Source organism: Pongo abelii, chromosome 20 (genome assembly GCF_028885655.2).
Source record: "Pongo abelii isolate AG06213 chromosome 20, NHGRI_mPonAbe1-v2.0_pri, whole genome shotgun sequence".
NCBI classification, from domain to species: domain Eukaryota; kingdom Metazoa; phylum Chordata; class Mammalia; order Primates; family Hominidae; genus Pongo; species Pongo abelii.
The window spans coordinates 39,646,736-39,663,964 of NC_072005.2; the positions used below are offsets into that span (position 1 = coordinate 39,646,736).

General features: G+C 43.9%; 2 protein-coding genes across 29 annotated transcripts in view; one reads left to right on the forward strand and one right to left on the reverse strand.

Moving 5' to 3' along the window:
- Positions 1–17,229, forward strand: part of GARRE1 (granule associated Rac and RHOG effector 1) — a 101,126-nt gene that overhangs the window by 40,218 nt on the left and 43,679 nt on the right. For 13 of the 28 annotated variants that reach the window (XM_063719205.1, XM_063719204.1, NM_001133733.1 and 10 more), the window contains 1 exon segment: positions 3,925–5,214. The exons of 1 other annotated variant lie outside the window; for it this stretch is intronic. In XM_063719205.1, the coding sequence (XP_063575275.1) occupies positions 4,720–5,214 (495 nt within the window). In that variant the 5' untranslated portion in view covers positions 3,925–4,719. 28 annotated transcript variants of the gene reach the window in all.
- On the reverse strand, positions 415–1,116 carry LOC134760639 (large ribosomal subunit protein eL29-like). The gene has a single exon (XM_063719444.1). It carries the CDS (start codon positions 854–856, stop codon positions 497–499), a length of 360 nt encoding a protein of 119 aa, XP_063575514.1. The 5' UTR covers positions 857–1,116; the 3' UTR covers positions 415–496.

The window sequence follows — 17,229 nt, forward strand, 5'->3', positions numbered from 1 at the left end:
ATCCTCTTGTCTTAGCCCTTCAAAGTGCTGGGATTACAGGCTTGAGCCACTACGCCTAGCCTAATTTTTGTATATGATGTGAGGTTGGGGTCCAGATTCATTCTTTTCATGTGGATATTTAGTTGTTCCATCACCATTTATTGAAGAGACTCTTCTTTCCCCATTGGATGTTTTTGGCATCCTGGTCTAAAATCAGTTGACTGTAGATGTATGGGTTTATTTCTGGACTTCTAATTCTACTCCATTGATTTATACATCTTTCCTTATGCCAGTATTTCACGCTTTGGTTACTATAGCTTTATAGTAGATTTTGAAATCAGGAAATATTACTTTTACAACATTTTTTCTTTCAGTATTTGTTTTGGTCATCCTGGATCCCCTGCTTTTTTTTTTTTTTTTTTTTTTCTTGCCTCAGGTTTGTTTGCACAAATAGCACAGGAGGATCCCCGCCCCATGCAGACGGCAGCCCGAGGGAGTTGCACCAGTCCTTCTGTTCTCACATTGGTAGACAGAGATATGTACTCTGAAGCCTTTGTAGGGGCCTGGGCACCTTTGGGAGCCTGAGCTGGAACTGAAGCTGGAGCTGCAGCCTGGGCGCTGGTTTGGCCTTGGCCTTGGCCTTTGGCCGGCACAGCCTGAGTCGCTTGGCAATGCGGGCACGAGCACACTTCCCAAGCTTGGGGTGGGTAATGTAGGCAAGTCGATCGAGCTTTTGGCTGACACCCTTTGGGATCTTGGGCTTAACCTCCTTGGGCTTTATGAGGGCCTTGATAGCCTCGGCACATGCACTCATGGCCTTGGCATTGTTGGCCTGCATCTTTAGGCCCTTCTTGTTGTGCTTCTTGGCAAAGTGCATGTTCCTCAGGAACCTGGGGTCCACCCACTTAAGAGATTCGTATCTTTGTGATCTGGGTTTCTTGATAGCATTTCTGTGCCATTTCGGGACTGGTTCTGTGCCATTTTTGGACTTGGCCCTGTCTGTACCATTAAGCCGCAGCTCCCGAAGCACCTAGAACTGGAACCCTCACATTTTTATATGAATTTTAGGGCTTTGTTTTATTTTTAGGGGCAGAGTCTTGCAATGTTGCCCAGGCTGCCCTTAGACTCCTGGGCTCAAGTGATGTTCTCACCTTGGCCACCTCTAAGTAGCTAGGACAGCAGGCATGCACTACCACTCCTGGCTTCCAAATGAATTTTGGGGTCAGCTTGCCTATTTCTGTAGAAAAGGTAATTCAAATTTTGAGGCCAGCACGATGGCTCACGCCTGTAATTCCAGCACTTTGGGAGGCCGAGGTGGGTGGATCACTTGAGGCCAGGAGTTTGAGACCAGCCTGGCCAATATGGCGAAACCTCATCTCTACTAAAAATACAAAAAATTAGCCAGGCACTGTGGCCCGCGCCTGTAATCCCAGCTACTTGGGAGGCTGAGGCAGGAGAATCACTTGAACTCTGGAGGTGGAGGTTGCAGTGAGCTGAGATTGTGCCACTGCACTCCAGACTGGGCGACAGAGCACAGCTCTGTCTCAAAAACAAAAAATATTTTGATAAAGATTGTGTTAATCTGTAGATGAATTTGGTGAAATAGTATAGCTTTAAGTATTATAAGTTTCATTTAGAGAAAGTTTGGAAGTATGTAAAGTGAAAAAGGTTTAATGTTTGTGGTTTTTTAATTAGGTAAGCATATACATCTCACTTGGTCTTCTAGATCTGTCAAAGGAATGGGGGCAGGCTCTCCTAGAGCCAGAGGCAGCTGCGGTAGAGGAACTAGGAAGCTGGTGCACCACTGAACAAAGATAGAGTGCTTCTCAGGGCTGCATAAGACACTCACTGTGGCCAACTCAGGTGAAGGTTTTCCTTCAGAGGCCACAGAGTCTCCACGGGAACAGCCTGCCCCTCTTCAGCATTCCTATAGAGTGCTTCTGTTGTACATCAGAATTTGTAAATTGTGGAGCATTTGGGTGGGGATAGATGTGATTGCCTTATTTGTCATGAATTTGAAAAAAGAAAACATTTGGGAACACATTTTTTACAAGTAGCCATTTGATATTTGTTTCCTGAAAAGTTTATGAGATTTTTTTAAAGAGCTCAAATTTTGTTGAACATAGAGCCATAAATAGTGGTTGTTTTATTGACTTTATATGTTATATGTTTGTATCCACAGTGTTCTTCTCATCTCTTGCCTTTGTAACCTACCTAATTCCTGTGTTGCCAACACAATCATAGAAATACAAAGGAATTATGGTAATTGGCCATAAGTGACGAAGTATGAGTTATATTTAATTATATATTCAAAAAAGGAAAATAGAAAGAAAACCTGGTTATCAATAAGTAGACCAAACTATATACCACCATTACATAGGTTGTAGTTGAATATGTAGTCAAGCACGGTGGCTCATGCCTATAATCTCAGCATTTTGGGCTGAGGCGGGAGGATCACTTGAGCTCAGGAGTTTGAGACCAGCCTGGGCAACATGGCGAAACCTCGTCTCTACAAAAAATACAAAAATTAACCAAGCATGGTGGTACGTCTGTAGTCCCAGCTGCTCCGGAGACTGAGGCAGGAGGATTGCTTGGGCCTAGGAGTTCAAGGCTGTAGTAAGCCAAGGTCATGCCACTGCACTCTAGCCTGGGTAGCAGAGTGAGACTCTGTCTCAAAAAAAAAAAAAAAGTTGGCCAGGCGCAGTGGCTCACGCCTGTAATCCCAGCACTTTGGGAGGCTGAGACAGGTGGATCACCTGAGGTCAGGAGTTCGAGACCAGCCTGGCCAGCATGGCGAAACCCCGTCTCTACTAAAAATACAAAAATTAGCCAGGCATGGTGGGCGCTTGTAATCCCAGCTACTCAGGAGGCTGAGGCAGGATAATCACTGGAACCTGGAAGGCGGAGGTTGTGGTGAGCTGAGACCACGCCACTGCACTCCTGCCTGGGCAACAGCAAGACTCCATCTCAAAAAAATAATAATAATAAAATAAGTTAAATATGTGGTAAATGTGACTTTCAGTGAAATGTATTTGAACTTTTGTTTGGGAGAGCAGATGATTTCAAGCAAATGTTATTCCTGATTTTAGCTTTATGAGAAGAATCACAGTATTCCGCTGTTGTAGGTATCAGAAACTATAACCAGTGATATCCAGATTCGGCTATTTGAACCTACCCAGAGTCAAAGGTTCTAAGAAGCCACCCAAGGTGTGAAACTGGTATACCTTGCCAGGCTCCTGCTCTGCACACCCAAAGGGAAACTGGTACCGGAGTGAGGATTGGAAGAATCGTGTCTGTAAACCGCCTGCCAGCCACTCCCTTCTCCAGGCTCTGTTTCTGCACCCTGCACTTAAGCCCAGCTTGGTATCCGACTCTCCCGTCCTGCTTTGGGACCTTTGCCGTGGTGGTCCTTTCCCTTATGAGTCCCACCTGTCCCTTTTGCACTTGTCCAAACCTATCCTACAATCAAGGCCTACCTCAGAAGAATATTTTTTTTCGTAACAACCTTCTTGATTTCCCTCGCCCTTTGCCCATCTCTGCCTTTGCTGATGCCCCATAAAGTTTATGAGTGCTTTGCTTGTCAACAGCCCTCACCATGAGTACTCATGCGATCCTCCTGAAGCTTGTGAGCTCTTCAAAGAGGAAAGGAGAATATGCTGAACGTGGATCCAGGCCCCGTTCAACGTGCCAGCCTCAGCTTTGAAGGGGCCAGTCTACAATCATACTTTTTTGGTTGCATTATTTTTGTATTACTGCTTGAGGAATTTTCTAACAGTCATCATTTCATAGTTCAGTGCTCACTATTGTACCTGCTCCTCTAAGGTTATAATATGATTTCTTATTTCATTCATTTGTAGCCCACCTGTGTGGATAATAGCATCACAGGAGTTATTGTCCAGAATTACTGTAGCCTTCCTCACTTTATCTTATTTTTCCCCCCGACAGGAAAGGACTTAGAAGCGTTACAAATACATCTGTGCATTCTTGCTTCAGACTTTACTACTGAGGGCCAGCCCAGTCTGGAAGCACCTCTTATTAATGTTACAAGGAAACCGCTACCTCAGCAAACAAAAGGAATGGAGGAGGAGACTTATAACAAATGCCATTTAAAAAAAAAAGAAAAACTTGTTTTCAGGAAACATTAGAGGAAATTTGGAGAATTTCAGCATTGCATAGAAGCAGCCTTACAGGTAAACGGATTTGACGGGCAGGCTCTGTCAAAATTCTGCAGAAGTTTGATCTTCCTTCTTAAGGACTTTGTGTGAAGTAATTCTGTACTGCTTTTAAATTGCTGTTGATCAGCTTCTGGGTTTTGAGGTTCTAACTTTTTTGGGTATATTGAAGACACGGTGTATTACATTATATTACATTTTTAAAAGTTAAGTTATTTTTCTGCCATTGTAAATACAAGTATCAAAATATTCTTGCAAAGAAGTAAACATTTTTCTCAGCAAGCATATCCTTTTAGTAAGAGAGTGGAATGCTAAACAGTTCTTATCCAGCATTTTGGACATCTTTTATTTTTTGTCAGAGATCCTGTCTACACTGAAAATACTAATTATATAAACCTGTTGTCTCTCACCTCTGCGTTGGATCACATGGTCACCTGCCTCATGGAAATGCCTTTTTTAAAACTTCGATTTGCAGAACTCCACTATTTTTATACCTAGCTACAGTTCTGAGAAAGAAGAATCAGAACCCTGACCTGCTTACGGTTGCTGGGACAATTCCCCCTCCCGCATGTATTGCTGCAGTGCCCAGGACAGTAAAATGGACTACAAGCGGCGCTTCCTGCTTGGCGGGTCCAAGCAGAAGGTGCAGCAGCACCAGCAGTACCCCATGCCTGAGCTGGGTCGAGCACTGAGTGCTCCCCTGGCATCCACGGCCACCACTGCCCCCCTGGGCAGTCTGACCGCTGCAGGCAGCTGCCACCATGCCATGCCCCACTCTACTCCTATCGCTGACATCCAGCAGGGCATCTCCAAGTATCTGGATGCCCTGAACGTCTTCTGTCGTGCCAGTACTTTCCTCACAGATCTCTTCAGCACTGTGTTCAGGAACTCTCACTACTCAAAGGCAGCCACGCAGCTCAAAGATGTGCAGGAGCATGTCATGGAAGCAGCCAGTCGGCTGACCTCGGCCATAAAGCCTGAGATCGCCAAGATGCTAATGGAACTTAGTGCTGGGGCTGCAAATTTTACGGATCAAAAGGAATTCAGTCTCCAGGACATTGAGGTAGAGTATCTTTTGTGTCATACTTGTGTAGGAAAATATACTACAAAGGTAAATGAGAATATTGTCTTAAGTTTTTTCCAAATCACTGTAATAGTAGCCTTTGTCCTCTTTCTGTTGGTACTCTGTCTTTGTAAAAAAATTTGTGTATGCCAGGTTCTGAATTGCTTTCATATCAAATTCAGTAGGTTAAGGGTAGGTGTGGTAGCTGTAACCCCAGCACTTTGGGAGGCCAAGGCAGGAAGATCGCTTGAGCTCAGGAGTTTGAGGCATCATAGTGAGACCTTGTCTCTACAAAAAATAAAAAATTAATTAGCTGGGCATGGTGGTGTACACCTGTTGGATAGATTTTAAAAATTACTTTTAGCTGTTCAGAGAGTTAATCTGACATTAGTTTTTCCATCCTTCTACATCCAGAAGCCTTGACTACTCCAGAAGCCCAGAAGCTGAGGTGGGAGGATCGCTTGAGCCCAGGAGTTTGAGGCTGCAGTGAGCCATGATTGCACTGCTGAACTCCAGCCTGGATGGCAGAGTGAGACCATGTCTCAAAAAAAAGAAGAAAAATTATTAAACAAACCAGCCAATATTTTATGTTGTTGTCTTTCAAATTTTCAAGTCAGAACCTAATTTTCAAATACCGTACTGGTAAAAGTTATTAGTGAGTATTGAGAATTCTAAATATGATTATGAGCTTTATTTGTGGAATTTTTTTTTTTTTTTTGAGACGGAGTCCTGCTTTGTTGCCCAGGCTGGAGTGTGGTGGCACGGTCTCGGCTCACTGCAAGCTCCGCCTCCTGGGTTCGTGCCATTCTCCTGCCTCAGCCTCCCGAGTAGCTGGGACTACAGGCGCCCTGCCACCACACCCGGCTAATGTTTTTGTATTTTTAGTAGAGACGGGGTTTCACCATGTTAGCCAGGATGGTCTTGATCTCCTGACCTCGTGATCCGCCTGCCTTGGTCTCCCAAAGTGCTGGGATTACAGGTGTGAGCCACTGCACCCAGCCTTTTTTTTTTTTTTTTTTTTTTTTTACGTCAGAGTTTCGCTCTTATTGCCCAGGCTGGAGTGCAATAGTGCAATCTTGGCTCACTGCAACCTCCATCTCCGGAGTTCAAGTGATTCTTCTGCCTCAGCCTCCCGAGTAGATGGGATTACAGGCATGTACCACCATGCCCGGCTCATTTTGTATTTTTAGTAGAGACGGGGTTTCACCACGTTGGTCAGGCTAGGGTCTCAAACTTGCAACCTCAGGTGATCTGCCCGCCTCAGCCTCCCAAAGTGCTGGGATTACAGGCAGGAGCCACCACGCTCGGCTGTTTTTTTTTTGAGACGGAGTCTCACTCTGTCACACAAGGTGGAGTGTAGTGGCACGATCTCGGCTCACTGCAACATCTGCCTCCCAGGTTCAAGCAGTTCTCTGCCTCAGCCTCCCAAGTAGCTGGGATTACAGGCGCCCACCACCACGCCTGGCTAATTTTTTGTATTTTTAGTAGAGACAGGGTTTCACCATCTTGGCCAGGCCGGTCTCGAACTCCTAACCTCAAGTGATCCACCCGCCTCGGCGTCCCAAAGTGTTAGGATTACATGTGTGAGTCACCCTGCCCGTCCTGTGGATTTTTATTATATTGAATCTTTGGTTTTTAGAGAGTCCCACACGTTTATAGAATAATTTTTCCAATTCTATATTCACAGTTGCTAATATTCAGATGTATTTGAGTCTTCTTCAGTACATTTCTTGGGGTCTTTGATAGTTTTTTTGTTTTGTTTTGTTTTTTTTTAGAGACAGAGTCTCGCTCTGTCGCCCAGGCTGAAGTGCAGTGGCACTATCTCGGCTCACTGCAACCTCTGCCTCCCGGGTTCTGTTCTAGCAGTTCTCGTGCCTCAGCCTCTTGAGTAGCTGGGACTACAGGCTCACGCAGCCAAGCCCAGCTAATTTTTTGTATTTTAGTAGAGGTGGGTTTTCACCGTGTTGCCCAGGCTGGTGTCAAACTCCTGAGTTTAGGCAATCCATCCACCTCATCCTTCCAAAGTGCTAGGATTACAGGCGTGAGCCACCACGCCCAGCCTCTTTGATAGTTAAAATGAAATATTCTTTCAGGGCTCTAGATTACAATGTAAGATTAGAATACAAGTTACATTCAAAGTAAAGATGGCCTTTTTTCTTGTCTTAATTTAGGAGATGATTTATTAAACTTTGATCTCTTATATTCGTTTGATAGATTTTAAAAATTACTTTTAGCTGTTCAGAGAGTTAATCTGACATTAGTTTTTCCATCCTTCTACATCCAGGTGAAGTTCTTGGCTATGAGATCCTAGGAAGGAGAATGTTCCTTACCCCATCCTGGGGTTAAGATCACCAGTCTTTTGGGTTGGATCTGATTATTTAGGTGCCTGAATAAGCTAACTAACACTGCTTTGGGTTAACCAAAAAAAGAAAAGAACTCGACTTTTAAGTAACACAACTAATTTTTACTGTGTTTAAAAGTGATTTTGAAGGGATTTCCAAGAAGAACTTAGAGTTCTTTCTTAAGAGACACAGCATCATTGGTATAAATCAGGGTTTATCAAACTTTTTCTATAAAGGGCAGACAGAAATTTTAGGCTTCATGGACTACATGTGGTCTCTCTCACATATTCTTTGTTTTTGTTTTTGTTTTGAGATGAAGTTTCATCTTGTAGCCCAGGCTGGAGTGCAATGGCGTGATCTCAGCTCATTGCAACCTCCGCCTCCCGGGTTCAAGCAATTCTCTTGCCTCAGCCTCCCGAGTAGGTAGGATTACAGGCGCCCACCACCATGTCTGGCTAATTTTTGTATTTTTAGTAGAGATAGGGTTTCACCATGTGGGTCAGGCTGGTCTCAAACTCCTGACCTCAAGTGAGCCACGCACCTCAGACTCCCAAAGTGCTGGGATTTACAGGTGTGAGCCACCGCTCCTGGCCTTGTTTTTATTTTTATTTTTTACAACCCTTTAAAAATGTAAAAGTCAGCTTTACTGTATAGTCACTTCCTTGGGTCAGGGTCATTCTTCTATGGATCTATCTTTGTAATTTTTTTTTTTTTTTTTTTTTAGACAGAGTCTTGCTCTGTTGCCCAGGCTGGAGCGCAGTGGCGATCTCAGCTCACTGCAACCTCTGCCTCCTGGGTTGAAGCAATTCTTATGTCTCAGCCTCCCAAGTAGCTGGGATTACAGGCATGTGCCAACACACCCAGCGAATTTTTGTATTTTTAGTAGAGACAGGGTTTTGCCATGTTGGCCAGGCTGGTCTCAAACTCATGGCCTCAAAATGCTGGGATCACAGGCGTGGGCCACCGTGCCCGGCCATCTTTGTAATTTTTTTTTTTTTTTTTGAGACGGAGTCTCACTCTGTTGCCCAGGCTAGAGTGCAGTGGCGTGGTCTCGGCTCACAGCAACCTCTGTCTCCTGGGTTCAAGCGATTCTTGTGCCTCAGCCTCCCAAGTAGCTGGGACTACAGGCATGCGCCACCACACCTGACTAATTTTTTTTTTGTATTTTTGGTAGAGACGGGTTTCACCATGTTGACTAGGCTGGTCTCAAACTCCTGACCTCAAGTGATCCACCTACCTCGGCCTCCCAAAGTGTTGGAATTACAGGCGTTAGCCACCACGCCCAGCCATCTTTGTAATTTCTAATTGTTTCTATGATCATATTTTATACCCAGGGATACTGTCATTTTTAAGTGTGTATGAAATGGCTTGTCATAATTTTTTATTTTTATTTTTATGTTTATTATTTATTTATTTATTTTTTTTTTTTGAGACAGAGTCTCACTCTGTTGCCCAGGCTAGAGTGCAGTGGCGTGATCTCGGCTCACTGCAAGCTCTGCCTCCCGGGTTCACGCCGTTCTCCTGCCTCAGCCTCCCGAGTAGCTGGGACTACAGGTGCCCGCCACCATGCCCGGCTAATTTTTTTGTATTTTTAGTAGAAACAGGGTTTCACCATGTTAACCAGGATGGTCTCGATCTCCTGACCTCGGGATCCGCCCGTCTCGGCCTCCCAAAGTGCTGGGATTACAGGCGTGAGCCACCGTGCCTGGCCGGCTTGTCATAATTTTGTTTAAAAATTTGACACATAAAAAGTATGCCTTTACTTCTCAAAAGAAACGTAAACAGTGAAACTTGTACTTTCCTTTAGCATCTCATTCCTTTCCCCAGAAGTGACCATTGGTAACTGGTTGTTGTATGCTATTCCAGACTACCGTCTGTACGTGCATGGATATGTACAGATGTGTGCAGCTTTGACTTTTACATAAAGAACCACGTTGTTCATCCACCATTGTGACTGGTCACTGCTTGATAAAGATATGGCAAGACAGTAGTTAGGAACACTTTGTCCTCTCCTAGAAAGTGTTGAACAGTCTTGGACTCTGACAGCTATCACCCCATGATGACATAGCGCTCTTAGCTTTATTCAGGACTTCAGGCAAGAGTGGTTTGAAATATAAGGCCAAAGGCTTTTATTTTAACGTGAGCATTACTGAGCTCTTCTTCAGGACATGCTTGCAGGTATTGGAGGAAACAGAGCTTGACCTGCAGGGCCCTTTGCTTTCCAACCCTGGAGGGCAAGTGCACCTGTTGCCCAGGGCAGGACAATTAGAGAAGATAACCAGCTGCGAGCAGTAGGGGCTTGGTAAGCCGCTGGGGCACAGCAGTACCTGCTTTGTTTCTTCTGCTTTCCTGGGACTGGCATTGACCACTGAAGCTGAGAACGGGAAATACTTATTGTTGTAGTTTGGAATTTTGACTTGGCTTTCCACATTGAAATGCTGATTAGATAGTTGGAATACTACCATGTTTTTTTGTACATAATGGGCTGAACAGGCTTTCCCAGATGAGTCTGGAAACTAAGTAGTTGGTGGGTTTTCCAATTTATGTGTCTATTCTGAGTTTCAAACAGCTGACTTACAAGTGAATTTCTAAATGTGATTGCCAAGCATAGGCCTGCAGACTTCACGTTTCACTTTTTCCCCAGAGCAATATTTGTTATTTCTGGAATTTATGTACTGCCAGGGGATTTAGCCATAGGCCAATAAGGGTCTCTCTCAGAATGTTCAGCAACTCAGATGAAATGGCTAGGCATTTGGATTTTTTCCTTTTGGTTTTTTAAGGATTTTTATAAGCAAGGCCCTGAGAGTTGCTTTGACATTCATCCCTGGGGAAAGAGGTCTGTGGCCTAACATTGCTAGGCAAGGCCTCTACTCGGGAGCTCAGTCCAGGACTGTGGGTGAGAAAAGCTCTGGATTCGAGAGTATTCAAATATTTGACCATTTAAGAGCTAGGACAAAGGATAATCCTGTCCCCTTGCCATGTGGCCAGTGCATGTGGTGCAGTGTTCCCAGGTGCTTCTGACTTACAGCCAGGTTTGGGCTGTGATTATTGATTGACAGATACTGATGCCTGTGTCCAGGAATGGTGGTTGCTGACTGTGTGCTCTGCCACCCTGCCTTGGAACCAGCAGGGCATATGTGAGTCCTGTCCAGTCTGTACTCACCAGTGACTTTGCCCCTTAGTCCGAGTGGTTCACCCTCACAGTCTCTCTGTTAGAGAAGTGAGTTGTGACTATGGGGTTTCACTAGCTGACTAGTGCCTGCGACACTGGTACATCAGCCTAGGAAGTCAGTTACCGGGCACAGAGTCAGAAGACCTGGGTTTGGAAGGTGACATCTATCAGTTAAATAAAATTACTTTTTCAGTGGAAGTGTACATAAAGAATCAAAGTGACTTGTGATTTGTGCATTCATTCCACAGATATTTATTGTATGCCTTGTTTCTGCCTGATACTACTCCAGCATGTCGATTGCAGTAGTGAACATGACAGAAATCTCTCCCTTCATGTAGCTAGAAGGGAGTTTCGATCTTAGGGTAGTTAGAAAAGGTACCACTGAGAAGGTGACATTCGAGTAAGGCCTGAAAGGGATGAGAGAGCAACCCTGTTGGCCAAGAAAAGAGGATTCCAGGCGGAGGGAGTGCCGAGCACAGAGTCCCAGAGGCAGGAGCCAGGGAGAAGCCAGCCTGGAGTGTTGGAAGAGCAGCAAAGAACCTGCTGTGGCTAAACAGAGTGAATGGAAGGGAGCGAAGCAGGGGGTGAGGTCAGAAGGGTCAAGAGGGGCCACTCTGGTGTCTGTTCTGAATAGCCAGGTAGGAGGCAAGGTGAGGTACACCTCTGAAGGGCAGGGGAAGGGAGGGCAGCAGGCTGGGCCCTGCCATTCTTGTGTAGTGAGCAGTGATGCCACTTCTCCCCTTGCCTTCTCCATACTGGGTAGCTCCAGGGCTCTGGTTTTACGTTGGGTCCTCAGTGTTGAGAGGTGTTGGTCCTCTGTGTAGGCAGTCCAGGAACCCAGGGCAGCCATGGGGCTCCCAGGAGTTGTATGTCTCTAAGGAGACTATATTTTATAAATTCCAGCATTTTTATTGACTTTACAAGTATTTACCATCTTGTGAATAAGCAGCCAGACATATATATACATATGTATTTTATATCTATATGCCAGACATATATATAAAATACATATATATGTGTATATATATACACATATGCACACACATGCATATATATACTTATATATATACTTTTATATATATACACTTATATTTATATACTTATATTTATATACATATATACTTACATATATACTTATATATACATATATACAAATATACTTATATATATACTTATATATATACTTTACTTTTATATATACTTTTATATATATATATTAGAGATTGGGCCTTGCCATATTGCCCAGGCTAGCCTGGAACTCCTGGGCTCAGGCAGTCCTCCAGCCTCAGCTTCCCGCGTAGCTGAGACTGCGTAGCTGAGACTACAAGTACGTATCACTGGGCCTGGCTCTCAAATCTTTACACAGTTGCATCTTGGCTTTCAGTTTGACACAACAACAGATTTATTTTGTATACTATGTGATTACCTGTGAATATGTTTGAAATAATTTATCTGTGAGTGCTGACTGACTCTTAATTAAGGACCTTAATTCAGGTATATTAACATTTATTTTGGATAGATATATGCCAAAAATATTGTAGAGTAACAATAATGGAAAATATTAGAAGCTGGTTTCAAAAATATGATTTGCATTAACCTTAATGGAATTGAATGTGCATCCTGTTCCTTTTTTTTTTTTTTTTTTTTTTTGCCCTAAAGGTAAAAGTAAGTGTTACTTGTTTTGACTGGTAGATCTTCTGTAACAGATTATGGAGTAAATATTTCCTAATGGCATGTGCCAGATGAAAGTTCATATTGCTGCTGCTAATGAGAAACTGAAGTTCACCTCATAAAAAGCTTGTATGAATCCAGTTTTGAAACTTGCTAATTTCAGGTCAGTCTTTTTGGCTTACTTTTTTGCTGAGGTGAATCTGCTATTACCTAAATTGTCTTCAGACTTTAGCCTGTAGAGGAAGCTGTATTAATTAAGCAGCTGGAATTTGGGTGATTCTGTAAATTTGCATTGTGGTCAACAAACATGATTTACCATCTGTCTAGCCCATTCTACGTGGGTGGAAGCCACCAGGGCCAGTGGGCATCTGTCACTGTGGAGGGACTGGACCCTTTGACTTTGATTTGTCAAGACAAGCATGTGCAACCAACTCATTATTCTGATAATTGCTAATTAAAAGGAGAAAAGTAAGGAAGTAAGCAAATTTTCTGCTTTTCCAGTAGAAACTGTTTTTCATGGTAACCAAATAGCCCTAATGGATGAGAGAAAAATCTCCATTTTGCAGACCGTGATTAATTCGGTGACTCAACCAGTGGCCAACAGTGGAGGATGAAACCATTTGTTGGAAGGTTGCTGAGGAACCGCATTTGGGAGAATCAGGCCTTCCCCACCCAAATCCCATTGATCAGCCTTAGTGTCATGGAAATGGAGACAGGTCATCATGTCTCCTGATGTGCTGCAGCAAGAACCACACAACATATCTAATATTAATAATATTATTCTACTTCTCCCTCTTTAAAAAAAAAAAACAAAAACCCTGAAATAATCTAATCAAACTTCTCAAACGAATCTAGTCTACAGGAAATGTGGGGTGTAGTGACGCAAGTTATGCAATAGCACGAGAAAGCAACCAGACAAATTCACAATGTGGCATATCCTGTAATAAGTTGACCTGATTTGTTCAACAAGTCAGTAGCATTAAAAAAAATTACACAGAATGTACTGTTCTAGATTAAAAGAGAGTTAAGCAATATAACAACCAAATAAAATTACCTTTTTGGGGTTGAGATTCAAACCAAATGTAAAAGATAATTTTTAAAAGATAAGTTGGGAAGCTTGAACACCTACTGAGCCTTGGTTGATTGGGATTTACTTCAAAAAAAGAAAAAAGATGGGGAAGGATAGATGGAAAAAGCATGGCAAAATGTTAATGGAATTGAAACTTCTAATTTTTTTGTAGAGACAGGATCTTGCTATGTTGCCCAGGCTGGTCTCAAACTCCTGGGCTCAAGTGATCCTCCCACCTCAGCCTCCCACAACACTGGAATTATAGGCATGAACCACTGTGCCTGGCCATAGAATTGAAGTGTTTTGATGGGTACATGGGGACTTGTTATGTTCTGCTTTTGTGTACGTTTGGACCTTTTCCAAGTTTGCAAAAAGTGAGAGAGAAATTCAGGAATGTATTAAAGGCGTAATATATCAGAGTACCCAATAAATAACTCCATTTCATGTAGGGCTTTTTGCATGTGAAGTGGTCTTCTAACAGAAAGAGGCATTATTGAGTAGTTAGAAAACCCAGAGTGTAGGGATGAAGAGAAAAGCAGGTGTTCTTCAAAAAAAATGAAGAGAATAAAAGTGAATCAAAGGAGAGAATGGGAACAAAGAAAAGACCGTCTCTGAAAGTGGGAGGCCAGCAGCAGGTGGGAGTCAAGGAAAGAATGAAATGTTGCTAATTTTGGGGACTAGTGATTGAATGGCAATGTTGTTGTCTTTTCAGAGAGTAGGATTTAAAATTTTGAGTTGCTGAAAAGGCTTGCGTGAATGTGCTAGAAAAATTAGGTTTGGTGGGCAGATTAGAAGGAAACAAATAGGAGAGTTCATGGAATATAATTTCAGATAGAACTGGCTTTCCTGAATTAATTTTTTGGTTCCGGTCAGCTTGGGAGATCTCACAGGATTGGATAATGGCCTGTTCTGGCAGCCTCCCTCCTCTTTACAAACCAGGAACCTGAGCACCCATAAAACATTATTTGCCTGAAGTCCTTCTGAGGCCAGCCCACGCATGGGTTATGTGTCCTATGTGTCTGCTGCCTCCTCACTGCCTCGGGCCAGTGCAGTCCAGTGCAGAGGGGCTTGTTGGCAGAGGCCATCCCCCTGTGAGAACAGGCTGTCTTGCCCCTCTGCTAATGGTGAAATGTCCAGAGCCCGGAAATCAGAAATAGCCTGATGTAGAGGCACCCTGAGCACCCTTGCTTGCACTAGGGCCCCTCCTGAGTAGGCCCAGCCACCTGGCCTGCCTTCTTCCTCTCCCAGCTGAGCCACCCACCCTCCTCGATAAATACACATGAGCTAGCTGCAAGCATTGCACAGATGACAAGGACAATAAAAGCACTCCAGGACTGGTAGGCCAGATAAATAAATAGACTGGCACTAGGTGTGGTGAGTGCTGTGATGCAGATGGAAAATAGCCTCAAGTCTGTTGATTCGGCAAAACTTGCAACTGCTCCTCTCCCCGCACCCAGCTCACTGTGCCAGGGCCAGCCCTCATACCAGAACCTCCTACCTAACTGAGAGCGCATCTGAGCAGGGGCAGGGCAGACAGCCCCGTAGTCCCTGGGGAGAGTGAGGAGATACTGGTAGCTGCCTCTCAATATCCAATCTCTTTTTTTTTTTCCTTTCTTCTTTCTTTCTTTACCTTTTTTTTTTTTTTTTTTTTTAAACCCCCAAGACAGGGTTTCACTTTGTTGCCCAGGGTGGAGTGCAGTGGAACAATCACAGTTCACTGCAGCCTGAACTCCTGGGCTCAAGTGATCCTCCTGTCTCAGCTTCCCAACTATCTGGGTCTACAGGTACATGCCACCACACCTAGCTAAACTGTATTTTTTTGTAGAGTTGGGGTTCCATTACGTTGCTCAAGCTGCCCATTTTTCTTAGTAACAAACTCTCATTTTGTTTTCCATACTGTGCCTGGAATAAGGACTGCACCTCTTAGTTCCTTAAAGCTGGGAGTGGTCACTTGAATAAGATCTGGTTCATGACGGTGTAACTAGAAGTACTGCATGAGATTAGTGGGATATCTCCTTAAGGGGAAATTGGTGCTTCCTCCTCCTCCAATTGTCTACCGTCTCCAGTGCGTGCAGAATGACTGAGGGCCGTTTAACCATTTATAACTGTGAAGTCACCTAGAAATGGGAGCCTCGCGTGAGTGTGCCGAGCACAAAGCTGGGAAGTGGGCTCCTTGTGATGCCCTGCGTCTCCATTCCAGCCCTGGTCCGTCTGCTCTGGATTTGTTTTACCTTAGAAAAAAATAAACATCATTTTTTTTTCTTTTCCCCTCTCTGAGATGTAGTTTCGCTCTTATTGTCCAGGCTGGAGTACAGTGGCGCGATCTCGGCTCACTGCAACCTCTGCCTCCTAGGTTTAGGCGATTCTCCTGCCTCAGCCTCCCAAGTAGGTGGGATTACAGGCACGTGCCACCACGCCCGGCTAATTTTTGCATTTTTGGTAGAGATGGGGTTTCACCATGTTGGTCAGGCTCGTCTTGAACTCCTGACCTCAGGTGATCCCCCTGCCCTGGCCTCCCAAAGTGCTGGGATTACAGGCATGAGCCACCACACCCGGCAACATAGTTCTTATTTAAGCCACTGTATTGGTTTTGGGTTTGATTTTTTTTTTAATTAAAAATTATTATTATCATTATTTTTTTTACTGTAGAGATGGAGTCTCACTGTGTTGCCCAGGCTGGTCTCAAACTCCTGGGCTTAAGCGATCCTCCTGTCTGGGCCTCCTAAAGTGCTGGGATTACAGGTGTGAGCCACCATGCCTGGCCTATTTCTGTTTTTGTTTTTGTTTTGTTATATGTAGATAAACCTGATTCTAATTAAGTGGAAGCAGGAAGACTAGTTAAGGGGCTATTAGAGCAGTCTAAGTGAGGGATGATAGTAGTTTGGAATAGAAGGGTAGCAGAGGTGACTAGAAGTAGTTTTGTGTATTTTTGCTGTGGTAAAATATATGTAACATAAATTTTGCCATTTTAACCATTGTTAAGTGTTCAGTAGTATTAAGTACACTTACATTGTTGTGCAAGCATCACCATCATCCATCTCTGGAACTGTCTTATCTTCCCAAACTGAAACTCTTTACCTGCTTGACAATAACTCCTGGTTCCCCTCTCCTTCCGGCTCCTGGCAACGAACATTCTTTCTACCTCTATAAATTTGACTACTCTAGGAACCTCGTATAAATGGAATCATAGAATATTTGTCCTTTTGTGACAAGTGTGTTTCACTTAGCATAATGTCTTTAAGGCTCATTCGTGTTGTAGCTCGCATCAGAATTTCCTGCTTTTTAAAGGCTGTGGCCAGGCGCGGTGGCTCATGCCTGTAATCCCAGCACTTTGGGAGGCTGAGGTGGGTGGATCACCTGAGCTCATGAGTTTGAGACCAGCCTGGCCGACATGGTGAAACCCCATCTCTAGTAAAAATACAAAAATTAGCTGGGCATGATGGTGAATGCCTGTAGTCCCAGTTACTCAGGAGGCTGAGGCAGGAGAATCGCTTGAACCTGGGAGGCCGAGTTTGCAGTGAGCCAAGATCGCGCCATTGCATTCCAGCCTGAGTGACAAAAGTGAAACTCCGTCTCAGAAAAATAAAAATAAAAATAATAAATAAAGCCTGATAAATATTTTAGCAGTTGTATTTTGCATGGTTTATGACATGCGTACCTCGGTCACTCACTCCCTGGTAGTGCTGTTTACTGAGATGGGGAGTAGTGGGGAAGAGTAAGTTCAGATAATAGGTCTGTGATGCCTGTTACATATCCCACGG

Coding starts and splice junctions, on each gene's coding strand:
- LOC134760639 (XM_063719444.1), bottom strand. CDS start 856: ATGCACTTTGCCAAGAAGCACAACAAGAAGGGCCTAAAGATGCAGGCC.